This window comes from Micropterus dolomieu, linkage group LG08 (genome assembly GCF_021292245.1).
Source record: "Micropterus dolomieu isolate WLL.071019.BEF.003 ecotype Adirondacks linkage group LG08, ASM2129224v1, whole genome shotgun sequence".
Taxonomy (NCBI): domain Eukaryota; kingdom Metazoa; phylum Chordata; class Actinopteri; order Centrarchiformes; family Centrarchidae; genus Micropterus; species Micropterus dolomieu.
In genome coordinates, this window is record NC_060157.1 from 25330844 (window position 1) to 25356047 (window position 25204).

At 41.8% G+C, this 25204-nt stretch overlaps 2 protein-coding genes across 2 annotated transcripts in view; one reads left to right on the top strand and one right to left on the bottom strand.

Annotated features, from left to right (window-relative positions):
• The window catches only part of tbc1d22b (TBC1 domain family, member 22B), a 14658-nt gene extending 8100 nt beyond the window's left edge, over window positions 1–6558 (bottom strand). The window contains exons 1-3 of the mRNA XM_046056609.1: window positions 6309–6558; window positions 2416–2605; window positions 2166–2325 (exon numbers count right to left, since the gene is read on the bottom strand). Coding sequence (XP_045912565.1) covers window positions 2166–2325; window positions 2416–2605; window positions 6309–6364 — 406 coding nt within the window. The 5' untranslated portion in view covers window positions 6365–6558. The remainder of the gene's footprint in view (window positions 1–2165; window positions 2326–2415; window positions 2606–6308) is intronic.
• Window positions 6559–8536: 1978 nt separating this feature from the next.
• Window positions 8537–25204, top strand: part of myt1b (myelin transcription factor 1b) — a 101940-nt gene continuing 85272 nt past the window's right edge. Inside the window, exons 1-2 of the mRNA XM_046057222.1 lie at window positions 8537–8682; window positions 9257–9366. Of these exons, the coding sequence (XP_045913178.1) occupies window positions 9261–9366 (106 nt within the window). The 5' untranslated portion in view covers window positions 8537–8682; window positions 9257–9260. The remainder of the gene's footprint in view (window positions 8683–9256; window positions 9367–25204) is intronic.

Sequence of the window (25204 nt, forward strand, 5' to 3'; positions counted from 1 at the left end):
CATCTCCTAATCCTGGATTTCCCATGTTGTTGCCACCTTTACTTCTATAGTTAATACTTGTTATCTTACAGATAATGGGGCTTTCCATTTATATGCCAAAGTACCAGACAAGAATTGGAATGAAGTGGATTGTAAACTGTAAAACCTATTCATCAGTATCATAATTATGTGATGGGTATAAATAGGCGGAGGGATGACTTTTATTTTGGTTTGACCTTGTCTTAAAATTATTCTGATTGTACTTAAGAGATCCAGTCGGATTTATTCAATATATATAATTGAATGTTAATGTGTATGTGTATCATTTTGTTTGGTTATTCTGAGATGACAAGGAGTTTATCTATTGTCACCAACAAGTATTAATTTGGGACATAGCTCATTAGAGACAGACCACCTCCAACATTTTTAATGTTCTTTAAGTATTCATTTATTATGTCGTTCCTCTTGCCTTGCAAAATAGGACAACCATATAAAAAAAAAAAAAAGGTATCACAGGGGTCCAAGCTCCCCGGTCATAAGTTGATATCAGCACTGGAGAGATTGGAAAATATTTTGTTCAAAAACAGTAGGTTGATAAAATAATATCAGCACATTTGGTGGTTTTGTAACAACAGCAACACCTAGAAGCCGAATGGCATAAAATTAGTCACAGAGCCTCAGAGGGGCATGGGAAGGTACTGGCCCAAGTTTCATGTTAATGGTTGGTTGGTTATTGCAAACCTTTTTGGATCATGAGGGTAGATTAATTCTATTTGCAAAGATCTGTGCACATCGGTCGATCCGTCTAGGAGATTGAAGAAGTATATTTTACATATTTCATGATTTTGCGACAAAAGCGCCACCTAGTGGCCGTTTGGAACAAAATCTTTCACATATCCTCTGTAACAGAGAAGGTAATGGCCCAAGTTTCATGTTAATCGGACAGGGCTATAGGGAGATATGGCATATCTTCCTGAAGTTGTTCCTTTATAACTTGCGCATTTTTTGGAGTATCAAAATTCTTTACATAACTTTTGGTCAGGAGCGTCTATAGATTCTACATGCAAAGTTTCGTGCAGATCAAACTCTCCGCCTAGGAGAAAGTAGCTTTTGGTGATTTTGTAAAGAAAAAAAAATAGGCGGAAATGGCCGTGGCCTATATCATGAAATGCAACTCAATTCAGGGAATGCTTGGATATAACATTTGAATGTGTGACATACTATTAATCCTTGCATTATGAGTTATGCAAGGATTATACTTTCCGTGTTTGCGAGTACACGTGGGTCCGCTAGGGGATTAAAATATTCCGCTAGGGTCCTTCGCGTACTCACGGACAAACAGGCAAAAATGTGTTTACCTCAATTATAGCACCACCTGCTGTTTGACATGTTTCATTTTTTGTGTCTGAGGTTCCTGCAGTAGTCTGAATTTCACTTACAGAATGTTCTGCAGCGTGGCCCCTAGCCCCCTTGGGCTTGGACCCCTAATAATAAAACAGCACATCACGGTGGTGTGATAGCCTCAGGGCCCTTAGAAGCCAGGTGACTTCTGAGAGGTGCAGGTGACCAGTAAAACCATGACTATGTAAAGAAAGTCAGCTGGACTAATGAATGGCCACAAACCCTGCTTGAGGATCTAAAGCAACAAACAGAGTCATAAGGGTTTGGGGCAATGTAACTGAGGACCAGTGAAACCTGCTTACATTTATATTTTGGCATTACAAAGCATATTGAAATGTTGTAGTAGTACCAACATTTTTTTAATCTTATATATCTGGAGATAATTGTGATGTTTTTACAGCAACAAACCTGCCTCACGATCAAATCATTTCATACAGTTGCAGATGGGAATTTCCCAAGACACAAACATCTTAGACTGGGGGCTCAGGGCATGCAGTATTATACAATTCTGATTCATGTGGGAGGTAAAGCTTTGATTACTCTTTTTTCACAAGACAACTTAAAGACCTTAACTGTGACGAGATACAGTATTAGTGCACATTACTACTGTGTTCATACTAATAAACTCCCTGGTAGTTTGAAAACACATTAGTGCCACTACCCTTCACAGTGTTAGCCCCCACCCCCCCTCCAAAGTCTGTAATTAGCTTCACTGTGAATCACCTGATAAGCTGCTCAGTAGTTCTTAATGCAGAATGACCTGCTGCAGCATGTTACCCACATACCTGAGGACGTGTTGAGGTGGGCGTCACTACTAGACTTGACAACCTTGCCGTTGACCTGCTCGCACTCCTCCTCCTGCACATCCTGGAGGCTTTGAGCTTCTGTCCTGGCAGGTGCGAGTGTGTGTGACACCCCAGTGTCAGTGGCCGGATTCTGCTGCTCCTGAGTGGAAACACATCAGAATATCTCTTAATATATTTTTATTTTTAGACTAAGTGCTCAGTGATAAAAAAAACGATGTCTTGTAGAAACCTGGTTCTGCGTGGACGTAGAGTGCAGACCCGATGGCAGGGATGAAGTTTGGGCAGGGGGCCCGAGGAAATCCTGATCCTCCTCATCATCGATATCCCAAGCATCGTTAGTGCTGCGGGCGAACTCATGGAAGCTAGAGGCCTTTTTAGACTTGAGATTGTTGAATTTGGGTTTTGTGTCTTTGGGATACCTGCAGACAGACAGACCAAACAGACGGAACAAGAGACAGAAAGAATTTAATGCTCTCCATCATGGCAACACTGTTGTTAATATACACTGAACTTTAAGAGATGAAGTCACCAAAAACAACAAAAATTAAAAAAACAATAAAATACTGAAAGTCTCTCAAAAAGGTTGAACAACGTAAATGTCAACATTGGGTCACAATACTGCCGCATGCAATCCACAAATTTTCACGTACTCAAAGCATGGAACAATGCGCTGCAAAACAAGGTTGAAATGGGAGTGATGCAAACAAAATGCATCCATGTGGGTAACACGGCACCATGCAGTCCAGTTGGGTTTAGCACTTACGTGCGTCGCAATCGTGGGTCGAGAGGTGGATGCTGTGCTCCATAAACTGGTTGTACACTGTAGAAGACGACACGTGAAATGCTGTCACCTCAGCAGAAAAACACACGCAGTCTTTGACCGAGCTAGTGTTAATAGTCAGCAAATCTACTTATTAATTATTATTCAGAGGAAAGTTGGCAGACACACATCATGTCCTTGTTGCACTTTGTACACATACCCCTGTCTCGTAGTCGCAGTAAGTCACTCAATACCATTAAAATCAGTTTCTTTGTCACACAATGATCAACGAGACATCACAGAAGAGAAAGCGCCGGAGTCGGAGCATATGACACATTGGCCGTTGCACTGGGTTGAATGTATGGCTGCTATTAACACTTGGCCCAGTAGTATAACAAGCAAAGAAGGTGAACAGCGCGCACATCCAACCCCAGATGGGTACAGGCGCACGACAAAAACAGCATACAAAGCAAAAGAAGAAGTTGTCCGCACACTCGAATTTGAATACCCTCCCCCAAAAGAAGTATACCGATGCAACGTTTCGACCCACGAGGTCTTTGTCAGGCAAATGTGTGAACAAAAAGCAGACTTTATATACAGACAAGAAACGACATGTGATACACATTTTTGGGCCCGTGCGAGGATGGCTAAAAGCATTTTTTTCATTGAAGGCACACTGGGTGCACATCTGCAGTTTCCTGCTGGGAGAGGTGATGGAGTCTGAGAATTGACGAGGGGAGGACATATCAGCTGTTAACAGAAGATCCTTGGTTTAAAGATCCCTGGAAATGTGTTTTTTTCGTTTGGGATCTGTCTCAATGATGTGCCAATGGTCTGAAAGATTTGAAGCTCAGTAGGGAGCATTTTGTGAAGCACAGAGCCGCCTCACATCGCGGCTCCCTATGACAGATGACAGCTCAGTCCCTCCCTCCTTTTAAATAACCCCGAGCCCTGTCTTATTTAGATTGTGCTGTTTTTAGTGTGTGTTGAACAGAACTAGGGGACAGCTTGCACAGCCCCTGTGTTCTTCACCACCCTGTGGTGGGCATTATGTTCAGCGGATGTGAGATTCTTAATGCTGAGCTTCTTTCCAACTCTGCGGCGACCCAAAGCAGATACAGTCAAGAGTCGCAGGATGGGATCTGTGCCAACAACACTCCATTCCTTTATAGAAAAGCACGGTCAAACTTCTGTTATAATTGTAGTTACACAGTGTGGGAACTGAAATCAGATATTAGTTACAGTCTTATAAACAAATAATTTACAATTAACACATTCACTTTTAAGACTATTTGTCACTAGAGTGCAGCTTTTGATCAGTGTTGCTGGGAGACTGAATGTTGCCTGAGCTCTTTCTTTGATAAGGATTTACAGATTGGGAATTAAGGAAATTTATAATGTTAGTTTGTCCAGAATATTGTCCGTCAGTTTGGCAGAAATGTCACTAAGCTACTTTATTCAAAACAGCTGAGAGTTGTTTGAATATCACAAAGCATTAAATATCACTCCCAGTATGTTGATTTTGTCAAACTGTGGCTTCTCATGCATGAGACCAAAAGCCATCAACCTAATTTCTATCATTTGCATGAATAAACTGACAGTAAAACTGGTGGGTGAGAACTGGGCCGGCTGATTATCTGACGGTGCCCGTATCTCTTGTTTACCAGCCTCCGACTTGTTTTATCAGGAGCAGCTCAAGGACAGGCAGCAAGACTAACTGCTTGCTTTCCTGTTCAAACACATGTTTGTGTTTCCAGCCTTCCACCCACCACAGTTTGAGAAAGATCAGTGTGTGTGACAAAGACAGCAACGCCCTCTCCTTAGAGATCCTCTCTTCTCAGGTTTCACTTTGGACCCCCCCTCTCTGCTCCACCTACCCTCTCTCTCTCTCTCTCTCTCTCTCTCTCTCTCTCTCGCCAGAGTAGGACACCTGCTCAGAGTCTCCGTGAAGAAAACCAAACTAAACTTTTGCATTTGTAAACACAACTTGACAAAGTTGTATTTTTTGATTGCATAATTAAGACACGCCTCCTACCTCCATAGAGGAGCCTGTTGTAACTCATTACCATGATGCCCTTTGAGCAAGCTCTACATGCTGGGACTAGCCGAGCCTTAGTAGTTAAGCGTACGTTTCTCAGAAATATAATTACCCAGCAATGTTTGAAAAACCAACAGGATGGTTTAACAACACGTGTTTAATCTTTAAAGACTCCTCTAACCACCTGGGGGAAAGAAATATTCTGTTTGTTGCAGAATAACAGTGACTTTTAAACTGTTTACCAAGTTACCAAAGCCTAATCCAAACAAAGATGGCAGCTGGAAGAAAGACATGTTGACGTGTTTTTAGTTTTTATATTAATGTGAAACAAAATAAAAACATGTATATGTTATGAATGTATTGATGCAATATTTTATAAAATAACTCTTTTTCTGTGTGTGTACATTCTGGCTACCTGGGTTAGGAAATAAGAGTTGCTATGTGAGAAGCAGGTTAAAAATATTTCTATTGTGCAGAGAGGAATAGATATTTTTTATCCAGATGTTTAGAATAGTCTTTTGGAAATACAGGTACCTTCAGATTTAGCCATAAGTCTTGTTAATTGGCCTTAAGAATTTCACTGTGTATTTATTTTTCAGAGAAATGAATGCTTACTGACACAGTGACTCAAAAGTGATGCTCCACATGATTCCTCCTACTCCAGGAACATAATAGTCTACTATTTCTAACCAATCATACAGCCTCTACTCTGTGTTCGCCCTGTAAAACAAAGACAGACTATGTGACTGCTGTTGGTCATGCCACAAAAAGAGGATGTATTTCAAGCAGACCCACTGAGAGGAACACAAAATAAGGAGATCCAAGAGCCCTGCAGTGATGTTCATCAGGACAGTGCAGTCTTTTTGCCTGTCATCTCTCTCAGTATCAAGCCTGTGATGATGAGTGTCACCACCCTGTGCACAGACAGCATATGGTGGGCGATGCACGGACAGCTGACACCTCTACCCTGGAAACCGCAGAGAAGAAAGAGATGGAGGTCTCTCTTTCTCTCTCTCTCTCTCTCTCTCTCTCTCTCTCTCTCGGCTGGTGGCTAATGTAAAGATACCACAGTCAAACAATACGGGAAGAGCTGAAAGTCGTTAAACCCCACACTACAATATGGTCAACGAAAGATTACAGTGGCGTTAAAAACAAGCGAGCTACAGAGTTGTAAGCTACAAAAAATAGACTGTATATAAGAAACTACTACAACAGGCTGATATGTTTCTGTACTGGCCGCGGAGGACAACAATATTTAACAGAGTACGTCTGAATCTGACCGTAGCCCTGCTTCGTTTAGAAAAACATAATAACACAAACCCACCTTCCGGGAACCTTTGCGTTTCTCCTCCAAAAATTGATCCTGTTCTCGGTTGCCATAGTCGGATAACACGACCCCCCCCTTCAGAGCAACACCGGCTCCTCGCACCAACAGACCATGGGGAAACCGTTTCACTATCGCTCCCTCGGCTTCTTCTGCTCTGCCTCCGGTTAAACGACAGGGAGACGGTGTTATTTAGCTTTCAAATGCGATGATGTCCGATACGGAGCGCTGGAAGCCGCCATCTTGGAGCGCACCGAGCGACGCGTGTGATTGGCGCGTAGGTCGAACAGGTGCAGCGGAAGTGGCCAATAGGGGGAGACGCGGAGTGACGGTCAGAGATGCTCGCTGATAAACAGAAGACATGAGGGGTGCGTTTGAAACTTCGTGCTGGCAGGGGAAAGTTTGTCTCTGTTGGAGAGGGACAGGGACATGAGTTAGGGACCGTGGACCAGAGACAGGTGTTACACCAAAGTCTGTGACCTGACCTGATTAGACATTTATCATTCTTAATGACATTCTGTATTTCAGAGCTGAAATGATTAGTCGACTAATTCGTCTATTTAATTATAGTAATTTTTCAAGAACAATAGCAAATACTTCTATTAAAAACAGTTTAAGGTTTCTTCTCTGTAAAGTTTGGGCCTTCTTTTCTGACATTTTATATATGGACACATACATGGATTTGTTGAGGTGGTAATATATTTCATTGTAACATCTACTGATCTCTGACCTTACAAGTGAAAAAGAAAAAAACCCACTTCCCTATCAAGGTGGTGGGGAGAATCGTGTCTTGCATTAACTGTCGAAATCCGGATGTACACTGATCAGTGGCGTTAAGTAAAAAGAGGGAAATTAAAGAATCTGAAATAGTAACCTGGTGCAATACTGCCTGGCCATGTACTTCTGTTCTAGGTATTCTATACAAACAACAAACACACAAATCAAAATACTTCCTCTGCGCTGTGACTCTGAATCTTATTCGACGCTAAGTAACACTTCTCTTTTTTCCCCAGATGCTGCATCTTGATTCTCTGTCCACATGGGGGCAGGCATTTTCTGCTACAGTGAGAGAGCCTTGCTCAAAATGAAACCAGCTGAACCACCTCCTATTTACTGTAAATGTTTGTTCTCTATTTATGCTGCTTATTACACATTAACAGCAGGTAGCTGGCAGCACAGAAGGCAATTTTTTGCCTAAATGACACACAGTCAGTGAAATTAAAGCACCTGACTTGACATTTGTTGATGATTTAAGTCAATTCATTTTATTGTTTATTTGATTCAGTGACCTCAGGGACTTGCACAGAGCGCTTTGCTCTATTCAAATACAGGCAAATTAAGGTTTTGGAGACATGGCTGAATTTTATTTTACATGCCGGCCTGTATTTGAATTGCAGGTGCTCTCCTGTGTCTGCTTGTTTAGGGAAATCACTGCAGCACCACCCCACCTGTCCACCCTCCTCCAACGTCCAACGAACTTCAACTGACAAAATCCAGGTGAGTTTATATTTGGGTTACTTGCTCTACTATTGTAGTGTTTTTTTTTACAGGCTGGGGACAAATGTGTGTTGTGAATCTTATGTCATTATGGGTGGAGAATAGCTCCATTCACACATTTTCCAGGATTATCCATATGAAACGACTTTGATTTGAGACATTTTGATCCTTGCCTCAAGCGGGTCTTGTGACTTTTTGCCACTGTGGTGCTTTTGGTGAGGAAAAAGTGGTGTGAAAGGAGTAAGCTGAGAGGAGATACACTAATAGGCAAGGCAGGACAATGGGGAACTGTGTGTGGGACTACCGGAGTCGCCTGGGGCACAATTTTGCTAAACGACACTCTGCTACTACTTTTTAACTTTTTCCTGCCAGGCCAACTTGGCTACTTATTTCATTTCTTTTAGATGCGACACATTTCAAGTCTCTGCTACAAATATATGTGTTATTTTTAACTTTAAACCCAAAACAGATCATTGCAACTATGTGCCTGTTCCTGCACACTGAAGATAATTGGTTTTTCAAAAATAAACATGTAATGTGCTCTGTCATAGCACATGCTCTGTGGAGTTCAAGCCCCCAGCTATTTTTTGGTTTGTGTGACCCCCTTGTTTTGCGCTTCCTCTCAACCCTGAAAGGATAGCTTTGTGACTATTTCTCTTCCTTAATGCTTAAGTGGCAACAAAACCACTCCGACAACATTCTTTTAAAAAAGAGGAACTTTTTTCTTTTTTTTCATTGTGGCTGATGTGAAGGTCTACAGTTACTTTCAAAGTTTAGAGAACGTTTGGGGGAATTATAGCTAAAAGTGTTTTTGAGACGTTTTAAAGTCAGAGTCTACATTTAAGTGGGAGTTTATTCGAAGCTTTTGTCAGAGGAGGTAAGTTTTTTCTTCATATCACTTATGACTCACTTTACTTTAAATCCCCCTTTTAATAGTAATAAATACATCATAGGAAGCTATTCAAACTATTTGTCAACAACAGCAACGTCTCCAATGAAGGCTCATTTAGCCTTATTATAACTGTATTTTACTATTTTATCACTCATTATTTGTTCATACGGGAGCCTCAACTTATGGCTGCCCGCAGGAGGATTTATAGTTGTTGACAAATGCATTAATAAAACACTTATATTGCCTTGCAGCTACATTATTGTGTGTTATAAACTATTTATTCAATGTTTATATGCTTCTCATAAATGAGAAATAGAGGCACTTGAAGTAAAGTGTTGCTGCTAGTTATTTTTAAGCCATGTACATGATTACAATTCTTGCATTAAAGTTTTGTTCAACTTAGTCACATGAGAACATTGTTTTGATGCTGTGGATAAAAGAAAATAAAGGGATCATGTGTATAATGACACAACTTTATAGTGAAATATAATTTAATTTGTCAAGAAAACAACGGTTAAAAAATAAAAGAAACCCTGATTGTTTTGAGTTTCCTCTTCAGGCACATGGTGATGTATATTCTTCATCTCAAGGTCAACGGGTCGTCAATAGCTGCGCTCACACACTCTGACTGTGACCAGGCCATGAAGGAATGTGAATTCTCTGAGAAAGGTAAGACAGACACCAAACTAAATGCGCCAGCTGGCATAAACACACTGCCTGTTAATCTACTTTTTGACCAGAAAAAGACCAATTTTCTGAGAGTGCAGCGGTAATTCACTGTTGATGCATTCAAGATTTTTAATCCAATGAAGTCAGTGTCTGTATGTATATGAGCTCACATACTGTAGCCTCACTATGGTTAGTGACTAGAATCATAGTGTGGACACAAATTAAAGTCAGTAGTAGTGCCAAATTCATGTTTCAAATAAAAACATGATTAAAGGCCCAGTCACAAGGTGGCACTGTCTTCACAAAATATTTGGCCCTGGAAACTTGCTGACATAGTGACTACTCACTCAGCTAGTTGGTGAACTGTTAACACTGTTGCCACTGGGAACAGTCTAGTGCAAGTCCGTCACATAAGCTCCCCAAGTTTCTTTCTATTTTCTCCGCACTGGGCTGTTTACTCCTCCCTGGCAGGATTGTTCTCAGGATTTTACATCATTTCATTCAATAAAGATTTAGTTGAGGGGAAAAAATAAACTATACTTGTCTTCAAACCACGCTTCATTTGTGGAGCAGTTTGTTTTCAGACAGAGGAGGGTTAAATAAAAGTTGATGGTCTGGCTAACACACTACAATGATGTCACAATACCTTGCCCTGTGAGTGAATCTAATACAGCAATTCCTTTGAAATGAAGTAATTTTGCCACTGTTTTAGATGCCTATACAAACGTGGATTACGATTTGTAAATAAAATGGTGTTCACAGATGCATTTTACTATCCGCAAACAAATACAACCAGATGCTAGATGCTGATGAGCTACTGTATGTTTTCAAGACAACATACTTTCCCATGTGGAAATTCCACATGAATGAGCGGCCAGATGTCCTAATTGTAAAGCACCTTAACACAACATGCATTTGTGGATAGGAGGAAGTGAAAAGTGTTTCAAAACTACACACACACGTGACCCAATCCACACATGTCCTCTGGAAGCATACAAAAGCAAATGTCATTAGATCCTTGAGTTGGGAAATAATTATGTAGAATACGTACATTGATTTAAGTTGGGTTGTGTTTATTTATAAAATAGCTGTTTTTTCTTTGTGGATAGGAAAACACATTTGTGCATACTTAAATGTATTCCCAGATAGTCAAACACATTTTTACATTTTGTTTTTATTTGTGGATCATGAAACACGCATTGGTCACAACTCTTGACACAAAAATCTCTTCGTACTGTACTGCTGCACTGACTCAACCCAGGTGTTGCACACGTGGCTGATGACCTTCTGGGTGTCAAGCTGCTGACCCCAGATCAGATTGAGGTTAGTGGCATTTTACACCCCAGTGCCTGCCTATGGCACATTAATCCTCAGATAGCACTTTCTAATGAGGTGCATAAATCTGTGGGGGGGGCTGACCCTTGCTCTCCTTCAACATCACTTGGTAGTCAGTCCTCCGTGTTAGTGATAGAAAAACACAAGAAAACATATTTGTTGTGCTTTGATGTTGCCTTTGTAAAAGCTACCATATTAATTCAGCATTCAGTAATGGTATACATATATTTTACATTGCATTGAGTAGATATGGATTCTGTATTTGCTTTTTCAATTATACATTGTATTATATTTTTCAACATCAGTACAACACTATGTTGTTGTCACCATTAAACAGAGGTGAGAGGTTGTTTGGCTGGATGTGAAGAAGTGTCCAAGAGTTTATGTAAATATACTTATCCATGCAGTAGATTTGCATGATTCTGCATGTATTTTGTATATTTTGTATATTTGTGCTATACTGACAGAGAGAAGAAGAAGAGAGGATGTAGTATGTGTTTTTTGTGGCGTGCACTTATCATAAAACAACTGTTAGACAAAGTGTGACAGTGTTTACTGCTGCTGTGCTTTTAGCAAGTATCCATCTTTACCTCTGGGTCGTTATCACCCTGCTTATTATGGATTCACAAACAGCACACACACACACACACACACACACACACACACACACACACACACACACACACACACACATAGAACATATAACCGACCCCTATAGTCATTCCAATTGACACACTCGGTTTAGCTTTGCGAGCGATTGTGTGTTTGTATTTGCATCTGTGAGTGTGTGTGTGCATGCGCCTCTGTGTGTGTTAGCGTGTGTGACTGTGTGTGGCTGCCCACTAGACTGAGTTATGAGCGTGAATGGAGTGAATGGTATTTGACCATGTGCATTGTGTTTTATGAGATGAGCAGGCTTTAATGACTCTGTCACCAGTAAATGGGCTCTGATTTGTGGCACAGCTGTCGCTCCACACTCTGATCAACTCAGGCCTTCTGGAGACACACACACAACACACACACACAGAATTAGCAAATATTCAGCGCATACACCACACCTAAACATCCGTATTAAACCCTACATGCTCACAGTGCAGTTCATGTAGATTGGAATTCTGGCACAAACAATCTCATTAACATGTGTTGTCGATACCAAAAGTAATTGCAATCTGAAGTCTAATCAGAGAGAAATTGCAGCTGTTCAGATGCACACAGCAGTCAGACTTTAGATCTCATATCTAATCAATGCACCTATTCCTCAGAGATAACACTGATCTATAGCGTGGTATTGGCAGTGTGGCTTGGATCCCATTTTTGTGGCTACAGTGCAGATGGAGTTATGTTATTCATTAACACTGTGCAGATGTAGCAGCGAGGCTCTTGTTGGGGCAGCAGGGTGGTTTTGTGAGTTCCACTTCAACCAAACCAAATCTGTTCTGTGCTCTGTAATCTCGATAGTCCCATCTCTGCCTGGGTAAAGGGTCTGGTGCAGGCTTAGTTTTCCATGTAAGACTGGCTAATGAAAGACTTCGCTGAAACGTAGATTACAGCTGACATTAGTGATATGTAGCCTCTGATAACATGTAGGATTTCAAGCCACATTCTTCTTCAACATGGACTGCCCAGGATTTCTGCTACAGGAAGGGCAGTCCAGCCTGGCACAACATTATTAGATAGATAGATATAGATATAATGTTTACACTTTTCATTGGTTTCACTTTTCCTATAGAGCTGGTCGAGAATGTACTTTGTATAATCATCATGCATGGGTATTTTGTCTTTGGTGATGGACCTATTTTCTGTCTGACTAGATTGAGCTAGCCAAATTTGTGACTATAATAGAACTATAAAACTATTGAAAAGTGTCAGCTTTCCTATCTGTTCTTGTTTTAGGCCCTGCTTTGCTGTAAATAGTTTTACCTTTACTTCTACATTTATTTTGTAAGCCTACTTGACTTATGACCATTGGATTTTCTCTTTTAAAGACATACTGCAGTAAATTAGTTTTACACTCCCATAAATTAGGGGACTATCCCTAGTGTTGACCGATTTATACACATTGGCAACTGACTATCAAGGCCAACGCAACATTTTCTACTTATTACACTGATTAAATGGATTTATACAAGTTTTTGTATAACTGTCCTACTGCTATGTTGCTGGATCTGCACCGAAGAATTTCACCAACTGCTGCATTTGTGTATATAGTTGAGTGACAATAAAGGTATTTGATTGATTTAATTTGTGCTCCCAAGAGACAAAGATAAAAGAGCAACTCCACTCTAGATTTTGAAAGGAGGAAAAACACAGCTGCACTGGCCTCTATGGGTTGAAAAGTATACGTCACTGGAACTTGTGATAGCTGTGATGTAGTGTGGTACTATAGTGCCACTGTACATCACGGCTGCATCTTGTCACCCCTAGTTTGCAGGACAAGCCAGATTATTGGACTGGATAAGATAAGGATGGTCAAAATCGATGCCAAGATATCCTGACGGGCTGCATGAAACTCATTGGGACAAGAAAAGTGCCCCTTTAAATTATTTTTTGCTATCTGACCACATTTTATAGGGAAATCAGCTACATTATGACTATGTTTTCTGGTTTGGTAGAATTGTTAGTTTGGTTCTTTAGTGTGGACACTGCTGAAGGATATGATGGAGTATTGTTATTATAACTTCTCACCAGCAGATGTCACTGTTGCAAAATATTTACTGAGTTGTACAGGTTTGGTGTCTACAGTTTTTCCAGTGCTTTGCTTTACATCAGTTGGCCCTCTCATCTTCACTTCACTGCATTATTTTACAGACATTCACATGGTTGCATTCATCTGTCTTGTTTACTCTGCAGACCCAGAGCTTACAGACAGTGTAACAGGTGTGCCCTTTTGATATCTGGGAAATGTCAGTGCAATCTTACAATGCGTATGAAGAGTGCGTGTGTGAACTCATGGCAGACCCGTACATTATCAAGTTTGAAATGATTTCCCATGTTATTCTCTCTCTCAGTATCAGTGTCCTTTGTATCTTTTACTCTACTTCTCTCTGCTCATTTAGCGGTGAGTCGCAGCAGCAATTCCACTCATGTATGCTGCACCTTGTTGACTTTAGCCTCATTAGAAGGCCAAATGAATATGACGAGTTGTGACATTAGGCTACAGCTGGAACAAATGTGCCAGCCGCTCACTCTCCAGCTTGGCCAATTTCTCTCTCTCCGTTGCTCTCTCTTTCATACACACACACAAACATGTGCTCACTTATTTTTCAGGAACGGGCTTGGTGAGGTTGATGGGTTTGCAACAATATTGGAAATGTAGATGGGCCTGTGTTTTGAATTGGATTGCACGCTTTGATGCAGGGACAGATTGTAAACTGTGATTTTATTAAATCCTTCATTAGGATTCATCAGTGAGATTGGATCAGAAAAAGGTCACTGTGCAGATGCGCCCCCACCTCTCTCCTCTTTGCTCCATCTCCCCTTATAAAGACCCTCCTCCCCTTTCTCTCTTACCCCCCCCTTCCGCTCAGCAAAGCATAGGGGACTTGCTTTCACCCACCATCTCTCCCTCTTGCTCTCTTGCTCTCTCTCTTTCCTCGCTAGCCTTTACCCGAAACAAATTTGCGATGAAAATGGGGAAAAATGATCATCATGGGCCTGCTAGAGAAACACAAGGTGAAAGTGACATTATCCCCCCACCATGGGCCCCCTCCTCCTCCTCACAGCCATCTAGGCTGGCGCCGGTGGGACGCCTGTGCCACAAATCATTTGTATACTCTCATTTCTGCGAGCGGCCCACAATGTTGCTTACTGCTTAGTGAGCAGATGACTTTCAGAAAGAGGAGTGAATTGGGAGGGAGGGATGAAGAGATGGGCAGATGAGGAAAAAGGAGCAGGAGGAGGGAGAGAGGGAGGCAGGGAGGAGGGGGAGATGTGGCAATTTGCCGGCGTGTGGGGACGTCTGTGGGAGTTGGATCTGAAATTGAGAGGGAAATTGTGTGCGCCATATGTCAAGTTCTGCAAAGGAGGTTTTCATTGTGCACCTATATTGTGTGTGTGTGTGTGTGTGTGTTTTTTCTGTTTCAGAATGAAGCATCTGGGTTGTTTATTGAATCACCTTCGCCATTGTCTGCATTCCCTGCTATTATCACTGAAAGAGCTGCAGCCCCCCTTAACAACATGGAAATGGGAAATGTGGCGCACATATTGTCTGTAGCTAGTGTTTGGTCATCTTTGTCTCACTCACATGTATGCACACACACACACACACACACACACACACCCTTCCCCCACCCCTGCCCAGTGTGAGACATCATGATTCTTCTGGTACACTGAATACATTCTCTATGCAGTCTGAGCATTGGTCCATGCAGGCAAACATGTGACATTACCAGGAAAAGAGTATTGTTTCACCTCCAACACACAAACACACACTTCAATTCCTAGGTTCATAAAACACACAATAAATACACCTTTAAGTGCATGCATGCAGAGATACACATTCACCTTTATGTGCACACGAACACTCTCTATGCATGTGTGCCTACACACATAAACACACAGATTCCCATGTGAACACATAAATATGTATACACACAGTCTCATTCACACAAACATCACCTTCCTGCATACAAACATAAATGCTCTTTCACCTCTCTCTCATCCCAGCCCACCCATCCATCCACCCATCCATCCACCCACCCACCCACACACACACACACACACACACACACACACACACACACACACACACACACACACACACACAATCTTAGTCAGGTTCATGTAGAGTAAATATAGAGCGTAGACACTGTGGCACAGTGACCTGCAGAGGAACCCATACACTTTGCCTGCTAGTTCCACAGGGCCCTGTGCTTTCAGGAAAGCCATGCAGTATTCATGGCTCAGTCACGGGGATCCGCGAGGCAGGATGGTAGTAACAGCAAACACGGTGGAAGTGCGCTGCAAGCAGCTCAGCAGGGCACTGTTAGTGTTACACAATATGCACCGTAGATCTGCTCTGGGTTTTTATGTTTGCTGCATGATCTGTGAAGTGAAACTGCTTTCTTTCCCCAAGTGTAAATCATTTCGATATTTGAGAATTCAGAATCTGTTTTTGTCTTTTTTGTATGAATGTGTCTTTGTACACTATACACATGTGCTCGTGTGTGTGTGTGTGTGTTTGTGTGACTGCCTGTTTCATGTGCATGTGTGGTCTGGTGTTCACATTTCATGTGTTTGTATGTGTCTTCTTTATGCTCCGCTGCCTGCTTTGAGAAATAGGTCCATTCCTCATTATTACCCCAAAGGCTGTCTGAGTGTGGACTGTCTCAAACACACACACACACCACATACATAGAGGGAGCTCCCTGTGACCCACATTCATCAGATACAACCCTGTGGGGCCTCCAGGGAGCTTTCGGGGAGTCATGCCCCCAGCACGGTGCACCCTGGCAGGGCCTTGACTCTGAGATATCCAGCCCCCAAACCCCGGTGCTTCCATCCAGCGGAACAAAATCAGTTTGAGCTCAGAACTGACTTAAAGGAAAAGGTTCATATTTTTTCCAAGTCTATTACCCAAATACTCTTGGAAAAGGTTTTGGTTGCCGTGATTGTTCCTCCTGAATATGCTGACCATCAAGAGATCTCTTCCTAACCAATATAAGACATGGGGGACTAAATCCATCGTCCTCATTCAACATAAATATGGTTGACTGTACTGAGGTCTGTAGCTTTTTAAGGCCCAATCAGAAAAACATAGAAACCTTTCTTCAACAAACAAATAAACCACTCAAGCATAATGAGAGCAATAACAAGTAATTTAAATGCAGTTTTACAACAGTGGGATTCTCAGTTGCCTTTCAAAGATGAGAGATTATAGTTGTTTTTGTAGGAGCAGAGTCTTCTCTTTATGAAATGCTCTTTCTGGGAAAAAGTATTGTTTCTGAACTTTCCCAAAGTCAAAAGTAACTTGACAACAAACAAAGTTTGTTTATCCCCTCATTATGGATGTGGAACGTATCTCCCACCAGCACATAGTGTTTTAACAGCCACTTTGTATGAGCTCAGGTGTCACACAAAGTTGTCTTGTTTTGCAACAGAGCTCCACTTGTGACAAACTGCAAACTTTTCAACCAAGTTAGAGAATGGCACTTTGATACTTGAATCTTTAGTTTGGCGTCTTCCTTTCTCAGACCAGGTGGGCGCCATTGAGAGGGAAATCTCTTCTTGGAGGGTGTAAGTTTGGGGTTGTAACTCATGAACGGGACAGCTTTGAAAACACACAGGCTGCTGAGTGAGTGAGTTTTGTAGACACTGAGCTCCTTTGCGGTTGCGTTCTTCAGCCCTCATGAATAATTCGGCAGCACCGCTTGTCACTGTCGTTGTTGTTGTTGTTGTTGTCGGCTGTGGTGTCACTCCTGTCTGAGAGAGATGGCGGAGACAGAGGACTCTTTACACTTCAGTCTCCTCTGCACTTCCTCTTTCATTCATAGGGAGAGGAAGCAGCAGGGCTGTGTGCTCTGTGTGTATGAGAGAGAGAGAGAGAGGGGGGGGGAGAGAAGTACAGAGGAATCATGTCTGCCTGTCTGGCATAATGGCCTGTTTGTGTCTCAGTAATGGTTTGAAAGGAGGAGGAGAAGGAGGAGATGCAGGCAAGGAGCAACAGAGGTCCTAAGTGAAGAAAAACGTCTTGCCTACTTGTTTTTGAATCTGCATGTGTTCATTTTTTCAGCAATTTTAGAAGAATAGTTTGACATTTTGGCAGAAGCACTTATTCGTTTTTTTCGTTCAGAGTTAGATGAAAAGATTGCAGTCCGTCCTCACCAGAAAAATGGACGTATAGGACGATTATGCAGCAACTTAAGACACATATTTACGTTTTTTGTTAGGCCGTGACCTCTAGTGGCAGAAGAAGTCAGGTGACGTAGTATAAAAAGTGACAAAGTCCATGTATGGAGGTGGTGGGGTGGATGGAAGTCAAGTCAACTCAGGACTTTCACTCAGGAGACTGTGGTTCGAGTCCCATGTGAAAGACAGTCAAACATGATATGTTTTAAGTTAAATAATGTTTTGTAGATGACTTACTTCATGTGACTTAAGTAAAGTATTTAATTTAAACCCCAATCTTTTTATGACATAACCATAACATGAGTAATTTTGTTGCCTAAACCTAACAAAACTACTACCGTTTCATAATGTTTACCATGTGTTAAATATCATGTGACTTCGGGCATAACATACGTCGCTGGTACTTGCCAATGCTCGTAAATGCCATTTAGGAAAACGGTCTTATATCAGAATCAGAATCAGAATCAGCTTTATTGCCAGGTATGTGTAGGTGTGACCTGAGGTAGGTGTATTGGTATACAGTATATACAATATGACATAGTATGAAAAGCACTGAAATAGCGAATGGTGAATAAATAAATAATAAGTGGTAACCAGTAAACAGGTGGCTGATTAGAGACAGAGTTACTGGGTTATTGCACAGGAATTGTTCCTGACACTGTGAGTCAGAAATAAGCTGTTCATCAGAGTGATGGCTTGTGGGAAGAAACTGCTTTTGTGTCTGTTGGTTTTGGCGTACAGTGCTCTGTAGCGCCTACCAGAGGGGAGGAGCTGGAACAGGTTGTGTCTGGGGTGAGATGGATCTGCAGTGATGTTTCCTGCCCGTTTCCTGACTCTGGAAATTTATAAGTCCTGAATGGAGGGCAGGTTGGCACCGATGATTTTTTCTGCAGTCCTGACTGTCCGTTGTAGTCTGTTCCTGTCCTTTTTGGTGGCAGATCCAATCCAGACAGTGATGGAGGTGCAGAGAACAGACTGGATGATGGCTGTGTAGAAGTAGATCAGCAGCTCCTTAGGCAGGTTGAGCTTCCTGAGCTGGTGTAGGAAGTACATCCTCTGCTGGGCCTTCTTGTTGATGGTGTCAGTGTTGGGCTCCCACTTCAGGTCCTGGGATATAGTGGAACCCAGAAACCTGAAGGATTCCACAGCAGACACTGGTCTGTTGAGTATGGTGATGGGGGGCAGAGTGGGGGGGCTCCTCCTGAAGTCCACGATCATCTCCACAGTTTTGAGCGTGTTAAGCTCCATGTTGTTCTGACCACACCAGAGAGCCAGCTGATCCACCTCCCGTCTGTAGGCCGACTCATCACCGTCCCGGATGAGACCGATGACCGTTGTGTCGTCAGCAAACTTCAGGAGTTTGACAGATGGGTCCCCTGTGGTGCAGTCGTTGGTGTAGAGGGAGAAGAGCAGTGGGGAGAGCACACACCCCTTGGGGGCGCCAGTGCTGATAATCCGGGTGCTGGATGTGATGTTTCCCAGCCTCACCTGCTGACTCCTGTCAGTCAGGAAGTCTGTGATCCACTGACAGGTGGAGGCTGGCACAGTGAGCTGGGTGAGTTTGGTGCTGAGGATGTTCAGGATGATGGTGTTGAACGCCGGGCTGAAGTCCACAAACAGGATCCTTGCATTTGTCCCTGGAGAATCGAGGTATTGCAGGATGTGATGCAGACCCAAGTTGACAGCATCATCCACTGACCTGTTAGCCCTGCAGGCAAACTGAAGGGGGTCCAGCAGGGGGCCTGTAATGTCCTTCAGGTGGGCCAACACCAGTCTTTCAAAGGACTTCATGACTACAGATGTCAGGGCGACGGGCCTGTAGTCATTTAATCCAGAGATGGGGGGTTTTTTTGGGACCGGGATGACTGTGGAGCGTTTGAAGCAGGAGGGAACTTCACGCAGCTCCAGTGATTTGTTGAAGATCTGAGTGAAGATGGGGGCCAGCTGGTCCGCACAGATTTTCAGGCACGATGGTGAGACACCGTCAGGTCCAGGAGCCTTCCTGATCTTCTGCCTTTGGAAGAGGTGGCTCAAGTCCTCTTCACAGATCTTGAGTGCAGGTGAGAGGTCAGAGGGGGAAGGTGACTGTTTGAAGATGGTGTTGGAGTGGGGGAGAGGTGTGACTGTGGGCTTTTCAAACCTACAGGAAAAACCATTCAGCTCGTTTGCTATATGTCGTTTTGGGACAATTGACAATAGACCCGTTTTGTTCAATAGGTATGAGGACGTGTTGAAAGAGTAATGCCATTCTCATGTCGTGTTAGGCAGTAACGTGTTAGTGTAACATTATTACTTTTCCCAGTAACTAGTACTGTAACGGATTACTATTTCCAAAACAGTACTAATATTAGAGTTACTAATCCAAGTTAACGCTGCGTTACTGCGTAACTGAATGCACCATCCTTGACGTGAATGGCACTGGAGCTATGTAGTAGTAAGTAGCTACTGCCTTTATTGTATCACAGTTTAAGATGCAAAGAACATCGTCGTCCATTGTAAACTCTGTGAAACCAGCAAAAAACTTTCCACTGCAAACAATTCTACATTTAATTTAATAAAGTATCTGTCCACACAGCAAACGTAAAACTGAAAGAAAGAAACTCTAGCGGCTACAGGCACTGATGCTAGGACTAGTCAGGAGAGAGCAGCGTTAAATATTATGTTTTGTAAAAATACTAAATACTGCTCTTATAAATACATGTGCAAAAAAATAATAGTTCAAAAGTCAGGAAAGACTTTATTTTTTTTATCTCAGCCTCTGTCGTTCAGAAACAATATATCGAGTAACGGGTTACGTAACTAGTTACTTTTATCACCCAGTAATAAGTAAAGTAATATTATTACTTTTTTAACATGTAATGAGTAACTAGTAATTTCTGAGTAACTTGCCCAACATTGTGTCTGTACAATTAATATTAAGATACAGCCAGTGGCCGGTAACTGGAATTACAAAAACCCACCTACCAACACCTCTAAAACTCACTTATTAATATGTTATATCTCATTTGTTTAATCTGTGTGAAAGTTACAAATTGTGGTTTTAATGGGGTTTTGGAAAGGACTACATCGGTAGAGCCAGGCTAGTTGTTTCCCCCTGTTTACAGTCTTTGTGCTCAATTAACTCTTGGCAAAAAAGCAAATTAAGTTTCCTGAAATGTCCATGCATTCCTTTAAATCACACATACGCTACATTCCCAAATGTTTTAGGACACCCCTCTGAATCTTTGAATTCAGGTGTTTCAATTAATTCCATGGCCACAGGTGTATACAATCAAGCACCTCGACATGCAGACTGCTTCTACAAACATTTGTGAAAGAATGGGTCGCTCTCAGGAGCTCAGTGAATTCAAGCGTGGTACCATGTGCATTAAGTCCATTCGTGAAATTTCCTCATGGAATGGGTTTCCATTACCAAACAGCTGCTATCCAAGCCTTCACATCATCAAGTGCAATGCAAAGCATCAGATCCAGTGGTGTAAAGCACGCCGCCACTGGACACTAGAGCAATGGACACGTGTTCTCTGGAGTGACGAATCACGCTTCTCTGTCTGGCAATCCGACAGACGAGTCTGGGTTTGGCGGTTGCCAGGAGAACGGTACTTGACTGACTGCATTGTGCCAAGAGTAATGTTTGGTTGAGGGGGGATTATGGTGTGGGGTTGTTTTCAGGGGTTGGGCTTGGCCCCTTAGTTCCAGAGAAAGGAACTGTTAATGCTTCATGCACACCAAGACATTTTGGACAATTTCATGCTCCCAACTTGGTGGAAACAGTTTGGAGATGGCCCCTTCCTGTTCCAACATGACCGTGCACCAGTGCACAAAGCAACGTCTATAAAGACATGGATGAGCCAGTTTGATGTGGAGACCTTGACTGGCCTGCAGAGTCCTGTCCTCAGCCCAAAATAGCACCCATCTAGATCAATTAGAGCAGAGACTGTGAGCCAGGCGTTCTCGTCCAACATCTGTGCCTGACCTCACAAATGTGCTTCTAGAAGAATGGTAAAAAATTCTCATGAACACACTCCTAAACCTTGTGGACAGCCTTCCCAGAAGAGTTGACGCTGTTATAGCTGAGCTAACTCCATATTAAACCCTATTGATTAAGAATGGAATGTTATTAATTTTCATGTGCATTTAATGGCAGACGAACCAAAGCTTTTGGCAATATAGTGTATTTTGCAAAACATGACTGATTTTCTTTTTGTTTTCCAGTAACACTTCAGCTGTTCTGAAACAATTAATCAATAGATTTGTCAATCAACAGAAAGTTAATCCACAAGAATATTGGTTATCTAGTTTGGTTTATGTTGGTTTATTGATAATATTTTTAGGTCTTGATGATTTTACTGGATCATTGAAGACTCAAAGGTTCTGTGTGTAGGTTTTATTGGCATCTTTAGCATTATCAGAGTGTATAAACAACACTTTTCATGAACAGCAAACTAACTAAATGTGTACATGATTTTGCACTAATCAAATTAGGCCCTCGTGCTAAATAATACCTGTGGGCCTCCATTTTTCCAAATTTATCGTCTTTTCTTACCTCTAATTAACCACTTGACTACTACTAATACTAACGTTACTTGTTGTTGTTCTTCTTCTTCATACATTTTCAACAGAGTGACGAAACACACTCTGTAGAGAAGTTTGTCCGTTTAGGCTACTGTAGAAACATGGCGGCGGAACATGGTGACATCCATGTAAGAGGACCCGCTGTGTATGTAGATAGAAATGGCTCATTTTAAGGTAATAAAAACATAAGAAATCATTATGTAAAGTCTTTATACACCACTGAAAACATAGTTATGGATATTATATAACTTTTCTGTCAATAGATCCTTCTAAATATTACACACTGGACCTTTAACAATTTTTTTTTTTCTTTAACAACGTTTTATGTTAAGCGGTCCATCATTGTCAGTGTACACAAGACAGGAGTAACGGGTAGTTTCAGTGCAGAGGATAGTTTAGGGAAAGATGTCGAAGAAGGCTGGTACGCTCACTCACTGTAACCCCGCTCGCTCACTTAACTGCGGCTGCTAGTTGCTGAGAGTGTATCTTTTATGAGGCCATGGCTGGACTGTTGGAGGAGAAATGAACACCTGTATGTGAATCATTTATGATTACCATGAATGCAGCTTTCTACTTTCCTCCTGCCTCTGGCTTGCTTAAATATCAATTGGACACAAAGGATGCTCCTGTTCCAATTTTTCTCCACCTTCTGGGTAAAATGTTTATTTCAACAATCTCTAATTATCATTTACAAGCAGTATATGAACTCTTAATAAATGGTTTATAACACAATACAATGTAGTTGTAAGAAGATATAAGATTATCAATAATTATACCTTCTCCTATGAAACAGTCAAACAACTGGTGTACTACCAGTTAATGAATAATAAAAATAATAGCTTCATTTGTATACAGGTAACAAACTGCTTTACAGAAATTAATGTCAAACATCTACTACTGTTCGAGAGTAAAGGGACCCTGACAACAGAGGCCCTGTCTCCGTCGGTTTTTAGCCTAGACTTTGGAATTGTTAGCACTGCCCTACCACAGTATCTCAGTCTGCGGCTCAAAGGGGGATAAAAGCTCAGAGATATATAAAGGTGCTAGCCCATGTCTGGCCTTAAAAGTGATTAGAAGAATTTTAAAATCAATCCTAAAAGAATCAGGCACCCAGTGCAAGGATGCTAAAGGTCGAGCTGCAGCACTTGGAACTAATTGTAGGCGATGAATTGATCTCTGACTGAGACAGGTATAAAGGGAGTTACAATAGTCGAGGCAGGAGGAGACAAAAGCATGGATGAGTTTCTCCACATGTGTGGCTGAAAACAAACTGCATCATATTTAATGAACAAATCATTCACATGTAAAACTGTTTATAAATGAGTTCAAAACTTATGAAGACATGTTGAGCTTAAAGGGTCATTCTTGACCTCAGAAATAATAGTTTGACAAAAGATTATTAACTCAAGGCCCGCTTACTAAATTTCTCCCAGAGCTTTCAGCTATGTCTCATGGCTTTCGTCAGCAGATGGAGAGTGAAGAAGAAGCATTTAGAAATCTGTGATATTTCATATTCATATAAATTATAAAGAGTTCAGGTGCATACAGGAGACATCATAGTTGTAATAAATACATTAATAAACACTTGATATATGTTCTTATGGCTTCTTACAACTACATTATTGTGTTATAAACCATATGTATTGCATTTTATTTACTCCTTTTAAGTGCTAAACTGGGGAGTTAAAATAAAGTGCTACCAAAATGTTGTTATTAGGATCTTGTGTCACCTGTGACTAAGAAACAGAATTGATTCTGGATCGGCTAAATCTGGCTGATTTACTTAATAAAATCAATATACGTGCTGATGCCAGTCCAGTGTGATGGACACGAAAGCCGTGATCCACTGTTGGAATTTCTGCTTGTCTTGAAAGGGAGTAACATGTCCTGCTGTCTTATATACAAGCACACGAACATTATGGTTTTAGCTGTATGGATAAAGAAGGAATCTACAGCTGTGAGGCTGTGCTTTAACACAGCTGTGCCTAAGTACAGCATCATAATGATAATGATGTCAACATACTTATGGTTTGAGGGTATAATTTAGTAAATACCACTTAAGTCAAGTCTTAGGCAAGTCCGAGTACAAGCAGCTCAGAGACCTCTAGACAGTTCTCATCAACTGGCTAATACCGTCCCTACAGTGAAGCATGGTGGTGTTAGCACCAGGCTATGTTGGTGCTTCTCTGCTTGCCAGACAAGTAAATGCAGCCAAATACAGAGAGGTCCTTGAAGAAAACTTTTGCTCCAGAGTGCACACAGCGTCAGACTGGGGTTCATCTTTCAGCGCAACAAGAACCTGAAGCATATCCAATGCTGCAGTGGCTTTGGGTTGAGGCTGTGTTCACATACACGCACATCTGTTAAGAAAAGACACAGGGCTGATGTGCAAGAAACTGACGGATCTTTCCTCAAAAAAGTGTAGGATTGCAATGCTACATCCTCCAGTAAGCCGCTGCTGTGGCCAATCGAATACATGTAAGTGCACATTCCTGGTAGACTTTGTAACGTCAACGGTGTATTTCTACTGTTTACCTCATGATTGTGGGGATGAAAGATAAAAGATTGTCAGTCATGGTGACAATGTGGGTCGGGTAGGGACCCATTTTACTGACATTGGGTCAGTTTGCCTATAGTTCAGTTGAGTGTTTTATTGGCAGTGCAAGAGTTGAAAATAGGACTTTCACTTACTTCTATAGATGCTTGCTTATTAATAGTTCACCGTGCTGCTGCAGGTGCTGGTGTTCTCTCTTAGGGTCTGTTTGGGTAAACCACATTCTGGATTGAGTCTAATTATCCTCTGGTCTAAGCCGGTCTGACTAATTCTAAAAACATGTTATTGCTATGTCATTATGGGTTACAATATGTAGAATGAATTGCCCCAAAAGTAAATTTAATCAATTTAAAACGAAATCTATAACATAATGAAGTGCAGAATAATTTGCAAGGCCGCTGTAAGTATTATAATACACATGTTAAACACTGTGGATTGTTTCATTATTCAGTATAACGCAGTATAATGTGTTGCTGTAGTCAGGGGGACCCCCCTTAATACCCCCCCCCCCCCCCCCCCCCCCCCCCCCCC